This window comes from Squalius cephalus (assembly GCF_949319135.1).
Source record: "Squalius cephalus genome assembly, chromosome: 6".
Lineage (NCBI taxonomy): Eukaryota > Metazoa > Chordata > Actinopteri > Cypriniformes > Leuciscidae > Squalius > Squalius cephalus.
In genome coordinates this window covers 39,778,937-39,787,901 of record NC_137127.1, presented here as the reverse complement: position 1 = coordinate 39,787,901, position 8,965 = coordinate 39,778,937, and the positions used below count along the sequence as shown (strand labels likewise).

Here is an 8,965-nt window from a genome sequence, read left to right as displayed (position 1 = left end):
CCCAAACAAAATCTCACTGAAAGCTCATTTTTTGAGATATCAACCTAAAATTTGAAACACAACTTCTTCAGATTTTTGGCTTTGATTTTTTTAGCAGTTTTAGAGTCGCCCAGGTTTGAAAAAAATATATTTTATATAAAATATGAATAATTAAATTTTTTACATTGTACATTTTCATAAACTCAAACTTCTATAACTTTTTTCTGTTTCACTTTCTTAATTTATTTCACTTTCTTAATTTATTTCACTTCAACAAAAATCTGCCAAATGTCTTCTTTAAAACAAGACCAATTTTACGTCTATACTACAAAGCATTCTTTAATTACAACCATTTAAATTCGAAATGTGCATTTTCATGTCTATTCAAAAAAAGGGGGGGTGACACTTAAAGGGTTAAACAGTAAAAACAGTCAAATAATTTTATATTAGTTGTAAGTGATCAACATCAAATGCAAATGTCACTCAGTTTTCCTTTTTCTGCTGCAGCACTTGAAACACAGATATCGAACTGTTAAAAATGTAGATAAAGTGAATATCAGAACAACTGCAAACAATGTAACTGCAACATCTACTGAGTAATAGGAGTACCAAGGCAGTTTGTAGGACTCTGTACGGAGGTGAGCAGCACCTTTGTGTCTCATTACAAACTCAATCCAGAAGAGGGCATTGTCCAAAGGTTTAACTGGTTTGTCTCTGTGCAGGTGAGAGAGTCTCTGCATACTCAGTCTGTAAGATGGTTCATTGATTAATTCCTGTATGGCTGCATGCAGTGTGTTCTTGTTTAAAGTTGAGATAGAGAGTATCTTGGCTCCTCCCTTGTCTTGCAAACGAAGAAGATTGTCATACTGGTCAAAAAAGAATGGAATTCCAACCACTGGAATACCATGGTACAACGCTTCTTGAACCCCATTGGTTCCGCCATGTGCAACAAAAACTTTAGTCTTTGGATGCCCTAGAAGATCGTTCTGTGGCATCCAGTCAACCAGTAATGTGTTGTTCCCCAAAGTAGATGGTCTCTTTCCAGTGTATCTCCAAATTACCTTTTGCGGGAGCCGAGCAAAAGCAGTAGCTATTTCTGCTGTAAAATCATCTGGTAGGGCACTGATAAATGACCCTAAAGACATGATTATGACTCCATGCTCTCCAGAACTTTGCATGAAGTCTTCCAGATCATGTGGAAGGGCCTTTGATGGTTTACACTGAAAGCCTCCAATGTAGATAATATTTGGCATTGTTGGACGTGGAAATTCAAAAACAAAATCAACCCTCATAAGCCATATATCAGCCCCCTGGAGAAGTTCATAAAAACTTACAGGCGGATGAAAATATTTATCACAAAATGTTTGGTACAGTGGCAAATTAAAACGGCTGTTCTGAATGTCCATTAGCAAATAGAAGAAAGCGTTTTTTACTCGTTGGAAAAAGTTCATCTTGTCAGTGTTTCCAGATCCTGTGATAGGGATGTAAGACATTGGTGAGGGAGCAACGTCAAAGTGTCCCTCTCCAGTAGCGGTCCATCTCACATTATATACCATGGGTAACTTGAGTTCATGAGCCAGGAGAATCCCTGCACCCCACGATGGATCAGTAAGCATCAGATCATACTGCTTTTCCTTCAGTGTCTTCAGAATCTCCGCACTTTCAAATATGTTTGTTATAAGCTGACATATCATTTCATGAGTTTTATGAATAGCTTTGAATACATATGAATAGAGCTGGAAAGCACTCAGCTGACCCTTTCCTCTTTCATAGTTGATCATTTTGAAGAGCATATCGTCTACAAATTCTTCATCCATTCCTTTGGTGTTAGGTATGGTAATAGAGTTGTAATAAGTTGAATTGTCCTTTACGAACCAGCTATTATAGGTGCGTATTACATCAATGCTGTGCCCTTGACCATGTAAAGCCTTGATGAGGATGTCCATGTTCACCCAGTGACTTCCCTCTACAGGCACCACCAAGATTTTGCCACCATCACAGAGACAACCAAAAAGGACTACAACTGTTATCCAGAGAGAGACAGAAACGGTGTTCCCAGAAAATTGAGTCATCTTGCCTGTAAATGATAAAATAAATGGATTACATAAATTTGTATAATTTTTTTATTATATAAAGTATGCGTTTAAGTGTACTATAAGCACACTGTAAAAAGTGAACAGTTGGATCAACTTAAAACAATTACTTCAATTGGTAACACCTAAAGAAATTAAGTTTTCTCAACTTAAATTATCAGATTTTTCACAATAAAACGTGATCATTTAAGTTGAGAAAACTTAATTTCTTTAGGTGTTACCAATTGAAGTAATTTTTCAAGTTGATCCAACTATTCACTTTTTACAGTGCATTGTTGGGGGTAACTCATTACAAGTAACTTGAGTTACATAATCCGATTACTTTTTCCAAGTAACTAGTAAAGTAACGCACTACTTTTAAAATTTACAACAAAATATCGATGTTACTTTTTCAAATAAGTAACGCAAGTTACTTTGTTTTCCCATTTATTGACTGACAGCTCTCTTGTCTCCATGTTGAGACATTTCTAGACTAAATGTGAGCATGTCAGGGATGTGGGTGAGGGATGAAGCAAGGACTCAATTTGCAGGGAAATGAAGGGTTTTATTGATAATAAAAATAAAACAAAATACAAACAAAAACTACCCCGAGGGGGAAGACTTGACTTTGACTTTGACTACAGGAGGAATAAACAAGGGTAAACATACAACAATGAACCAGCACAGGACTGAAAACACAAGAAGAATAAATAGGGAGAGCAAACAAAGCAGGTTACGAGGGAGGACAGGTGGGGCAAATTAATCAATAATCAGGTAACAAGAAGGGAGGGGCTAGACAATGGACTCCTGCACATGGCAGAAACACATGACAAGCCTTGTGCTCACACATGACACAAGGCTTGTTCGACTTCATGCAGCCCTGCGCAGACCGATCGGCGGCTGACTTGAAGCAGTGCATGCCGGTTAGAAATTTTGTCCGACTTGACTCGACCAGCGCCGACGCCACGTGACTGTGACGTATGCCATCAAAGTACCGCGAGAGCGATTCGAGAGTAGCCGGAGAACTCAGCCAGCGCAGCTTCTCAAGAGCGGCTGCACGAGGGCTGATGACGACACAGCTGTTCCACGATTGGCCAGATCCATTGCATGACAACGATCACATGTGTTGTGTGTTTATTCAAACACCTTTAGTTCCTCTAAAGCTCACAAATCAGATTTTTATAACAGTAAACACTCTTTTCATGTCGTTTTGATGTTATATTTTGTCATGTTTATCAAATTAAAACTGATTAAAAAACGTAGACTCCACTTCATTGATAGTAGCTTATGTTGAACTTTATTCTTGTTCAAACAGACACTGTATGAAGCAGTAGGCCTACATAAAGTATTGAATGAAAATGTCTCTGAAACATCTGTGTATTATTTGGCAAATATTGCATTTATTTCACTTCAGCTGTGGTAAAGTATGCAAACACCACGTGAGCAGTCACTACGGGAACCAGAAAGTGTCCAACTTCACGTCTCCGTTTGCAGCTCCTCCCCGCCTGCACGCGGCTACTCTCTCCGATCGGTTACATCCAGCCGCAGCTGATGTTGAACACACCTAATCACTTGGCCAGTAAAACAAATCACCAGCCATGTGCTCATACAAAACAAGATATGAACATGCAGCTAATGAAAACACTAATAAGCCATGTGTTCACACAAAACATGACAACATGAAAACACACAGCTAATGGAAAACACAAGCTGTGTGCTACACAGCACAAGACAAAACATGACATGAAAGCACGCGGCCGATGTAAACACGAACCGCGTGCTAAACAAAACACAACACACGTGGACAGAAGAGCGTACGGCCCGAGAACGCTCAAAGCCGTGAGCCCACTCAAAGACATGACAAAACAGAGTGTCAGAGCTCTGTCACAAAACCAAGAAATAAACAGAAGTGACAGAACCCTGACATTTACTCACATGCATCTCACTTGCACAAAAAATATTCAGTATTCCACAAAATTAATAAAATAAAATCAGTGAAATGCAGAATCAGAATACTATGCAAACCTCCAATAACTAAATATGTTAAATAAAACATGCATTTTTATGGATTTAATCTCACTTTATTGACCAATGTACTTGCTTCTGACCTTCGATGAATCAGTTAAACCATAAGCAAAAATTACTATAGATTTTTTTTTTTTATTGGTAAAGTAAATGTTAAACTTTGTTCTCCTGCATCCTCTTCTTCGATTATCCAGAATGGCAGCACAGCTGAAAGGTTTGCTTGAGTGGCGCCCTCTACATTTTCCCCAAAATATAACTTTTTTGTTATAAAAAAAAAAAAACAGTAAAAAAGTAACACAAAAGTAACGTAACGCATAACTTTTTAGTTACTTTTTAAGGGAGTTACGCAATATTGTAATTACTTTTCAAAGTAACTTTCCTCAACACTGAGTGCACAACTACTTCATAAATATGTTTCTCATTTTTACTGCATCTGTACTACAAGTGAACTTATAATTATACTAATAGTTGACTATTTTAATACTTTTTTTAGTTTATGAAAGTACACTTTGAAGTATACGCTTAGTAAACTACTAGTTTAGTAGTTTTATAGTGCAAGTATACTTGTACACAGTTTACTATTTATATATTATTTTTGCACTTTAAGTATACCACTATGTTCCTATTTAGGTATTAATTTGTTATTCTTGAAATCATCTCTGGTTTCGACTATAACCATAGTTTCCTGAGACGCTGCGTCAATAGCCGCGTTTCCATTACCCTTCAAATTGCTCAAATTGAAATTGCGCATTGAAAATACACCCAATGGAAACACGTCAATTTCGCAAAAACTCCCATTTATCGCAAAAAAGTTTTTACTCTCGCATGGGGTGGTTTTTCAGGCAATTCGAAAAAGGGATATTTCGCAAAACTGCAATGGAAACAGTTTTTGCGCATTTACAGTCACCTGACTTAGAAGGCGCGGTGTGTTTGGACAGAATACGAGACAGAGTTCTTTATTAAATTCATAAAAGACAAAAGAATGACAGAAATACTGGATTCTAAACCTCAAAGAAGTGCCACAATCAAGACCTCGAAACCCCAGAAACACCTCATATGTGCCGCTCACACAAGGGTCTTTCCTTGCCATTAATGCTTGGATAACACACCTACGTTTCTGTGATATACAGTATATAAACCTACCAACGTCCGTTGCCATGATTTTTGGAATGACTTATCGCGAGAGGAAACAATTACGTTTTAGTCGCATGAAATAAAACTGAAATAATTATCTTCAGGCCCAAGGAAAACGTTGTGCTTGATGTTGACCGTGGTTCTCTCACAACGTATGAAACCAACTGCGCAAGAAATCTGGGCTTTCTGTTCGACCACAACTTAAAATTTGAGAAACAGATCAGTGCTGTTGTAAAGTCATGCTTTTTTCACCTCCGCCAACTCTCTAAGGTGAAACCTTTTTTAACTCAGAGTAATCTTCAAATAGTGATCCATGCATTCGTAACATCTTGTTTAGACTACTGTAATTCACTTTACTTTGGTCTATCTCAGTCTTCTCTCTCTCGCCTTCAGCTAGTGCAAAAGTGCGATCTGCTCTGTCTGTACACTCCTTCTCGTACCTTGAGCTCCAGTGATCACTGCCTTCTCATCGTGCCTAGATCAAGACTGAAAAAACGAGGCGACCGTGCTTTTGCGACTGCAGGCCCAAAACTTTGGAACAGTCTGCCTCTTTATATCAGACTGGCTCCTTCAGTTTCCATCTTCAAATCTTTTTTAAAAACTTTTTTGTTCTCTCTTGCTTTTGATGCTCCTTGATTCTGATACGACCACTGCTTATTTTTTCTTTTGTTTTATTTTATCAGTTGTTTATTTTTATTTTATTTATTTTTTCTGTACTGCTCTGCATTTTATTCTCTGCTATGTAAAGCACTTTGGTCAGCCTCGGTTGTTTTTAAATGTGCTTTATAAATAAAAAAATATTGTATAACATCGGTTAATGGAAACGGAGTTATTTCGCGATCGTTTTTTAGCGATATTTAGAAAAAAAATCGTGTGACAGCATCTGAAGCATGTGTCAACTAGTCCAATGGCGAGAAGGAAACTCACAGGCGGATGATGTCACGACCAGGAAAAAAAAGCACATACGGAATGACCAGCGTTAGCTTCAATTAGCCGAAGCAAGTCGATCACAGGGGTGAAGGAAGTATGGCAAGGTGATGCAGTGTCTTGTTCCCTTCTCAGGGAACTATGGTTACAGTCGTACACTCGCACTGCGTCAATGACTCTTTAGGAACGATAATGCCCAAACCCCATACTTACAAGTGCCTGTCGTGTAAATACTGAGAGCACAATTACGATATAAGCACCTGTGAACCTGGAGCAGCACCCAGGGGGCCGCAATACTCCTAGTAAAATGAGCTCTGACGGCCAAAGGTGACTCCTGGCCAGAAGCTTTGTAAGCAAGAGAGAGCCTCAACTATCTACTTGCTAACAGTTTGTTTAGAAGCAGGGAGCCCTTTTTTCAGGTGATCCAAAACAGACAAACAGCTGATCAGATTTCGTCTACAGGACAGCTCTGTGGACATTCAGTAAGTATCCAGCGTTCTAACTGGACAAAGAAGGTTCAGCTTTTCCTGGTCCTGATTTCTGAAAGGAGGAGGACAGAATGCCTGCAGAACGATAGGCCACGGTACGTTGGTAATGGCTTAGTCCGGAAAACCTTGACCATCCCCGATGCTAATTCAAGGCACAAGGGGGATACCGACAGAGCCTGAAGATCTCCTACTCTCTTTAGTGAAGTTATGTCTAGAAGGAGATAAACCTTCTAAAACCAAAGCCATGTCCCAAGCTGGAATTCTGGTTCGGGCTGCAAGCCTCAACCTCAAAGTGCCATGAAGGAAATGTGTTATCAGAGGGTTTCTACCCACAGATAAACCACTCAAAGGGACATCCACTCAAATAATACACTTGTTTGTTCACAGTCTGAACGTTCTTGTTTCCATTTGTTTAATTTCAAGATCTGAGGTGAATTATCCATTGTTGCTTTTACAGCTACAAAGCTGGGAGCACTAAATTATATTTAAAGTCACATTGCATGCTTTTAACATTAAATAAAGCACATAAACAGTACCTGAGATTATCATTGCCACACTTTGTGTTTGTTGTTCCAGCCGCGAAAATATAAACCGTTTCTAAAATAGAATTGTCGTGTGTCGCCATCGTGGCTGGTTAGGACAAAAACTCTGATTAACATGGAAAAGATACCTTTTATGTTGCGTTGCGTGTAGTTAGGACACGGTGTCAATGTGGATGGAGATAACCCTGCAGAAAAACGATCTTGCAGGAACTCTCGTACTGAACCAACAAAAAAAAAAGCTAGCAAAAATATGTTTAGAAGTATATGAGCTTGTCTAAAAATGTGCATCATAATACAAAAGTTATGATGAAAACATTTTTTACAAACAAAAATTATATAGTATATATATATATATATATATATATATATATATATATATATATATATATATATATAACATTTATACATTTATAACATTTTTCACTCAATATAAAATCAAATATAAATAACAATCCTGACCTGCAAGCATCACACAAAATTAATTTTTAAAACAGTTGTAGAAAACTACAGACGATCTCTGAAATAATGCAAATGTCACATTTATTTTGTTGTTTTAATTCATAAACTGTAGATAACTTACGGTTATATATTTGCTTTATTCAGTGCTGATATCTTTGTCTTGGCATGTTACTCTGTCTATGGCAAATTTCTCCTTAAGTATTGCACCTTATCAAATACAATGAGCAGCCCACAAGAAGAAAGTTCAAAGTACAAAGTTTATTTGTGACATCATCAGTATATGGCAGAGATTTGTTTTTAAAGTGCACACTTTTACTTGATTTGCTAGTGATATCAATTCTACAGAGAAGAATTTCTACTACTTTTCAAATCTATGACTATATCTGTGCACACTTGCTTATTAAAGCAACATAACTATTGATTTAAGAGTACTTTGTCTCAGTGGTGCACATTTAACTGCCTGCTATCAGTATCTGGACTGTGAACTTGAGATAGAGCAATGAGGGAAAGAGAGTTTACATGAGGTAATGAGAGATCACGCGGGGGAGTGCATAAACTCAAAATAAATTAAATCTGTTGAATTTTGTGAACAAAGACAGAATGCCACATGCACAGGCAGATGTCTCAATAAAAAGTTGGTATGATTAGATAATACACACCTTCTCATACAGTTTTCAGTTTCATACACAGCTCTTTTTTACATCATTACTGTTACGAAGAGGCAGGAATGGAGCAGAGAGAGAATCCATATGCAAGCACTTAATTTAATGAAACAAAACAGGAAAACCAGGGCAAACAATGGAACACAGAACTCAGGACAGAAACATGGATACAGCTACAACGGCCGACAAACAACAACTGAAGCACAGAGGTTTAAATACACAGGCAAACAAGCTAAACAAGATAACAAGGGGGCGGGGCTAATTAGAAACACCTGGGAGACTAATAAACGAGAAAACCTACCAAGGACTACAAAACATGGCACAGGACAGGAAATAACAAAAATCCACACAAGACAAGGGGAACACAAGACAGGAATCATGACATAGCCCCCCACTTAACGAGCGGATTCCAGACGCTCCTCAGCAAAACAGTCCAGGAGGGTGGTGGAGCGGAGGCGGACCCGGGGGCGGGATGGAGGGCCAGGCCCGTGAAGCTGAAGAGGACCTGGAGATTGCGGCAAGACGGGAGGCCAGGGTGGAGCAGGCAGTGCAGGCGACCAGGGCGGAGCAGGCAGTGCAAGCGACCAAGGTGGAGCAGGCTGTGCAGGCGACCAAGGCGGAGACGACCCTTCAGGCGGCCAGGGAGGAGACAACCCTTCAGGCGGCCAGGGAGGAGA

At 38.8% G+C, this 8,965-nt stretch overlaps 1 protein-coding gene across 2 annotated transcripts; it reads right to left on the bottom strand.

The window, feature by feature from the left end:
- Positions 1–215: 215 nt before the first annotated feature.
- On the bottom strand, positions 216–7,851 carry LOC307160819 (UDP-glucuronosyltransferase 2C1-like). Of its 2 annotated transcripts, none has more exons than XM_079875086.1 (2): positions 7,744–7,851; positions 216–2,051 (listed from the first exon to the last, which is right to left on the bottom strand). In XM_079875086.1, the coding sequence occupies exon 2, from the start codon at positions 2,049–2,051 to the stop codon at positions 459–461; it is 1,593 nt and encodes a 530-aa protein (XP_079731212.1). In that variant the 5' UTR covers positions 7,744–7,851; the 3' UTR covers positions 216–458. The 2 variants fall into 2 exon arrangements, with proteins under 2 accessions (XP_079731212.1, XP_079731211.1); XM_079875085.1 differs by lacking the exon at positions 7,744–7,851 and adding an exon at positions 7,296–7,396 and having other exon boundaries at positions 216–2,056.
- Between the last annotated feature and the right edge of the window lie 1,114 nt (positions 7,852–8,965).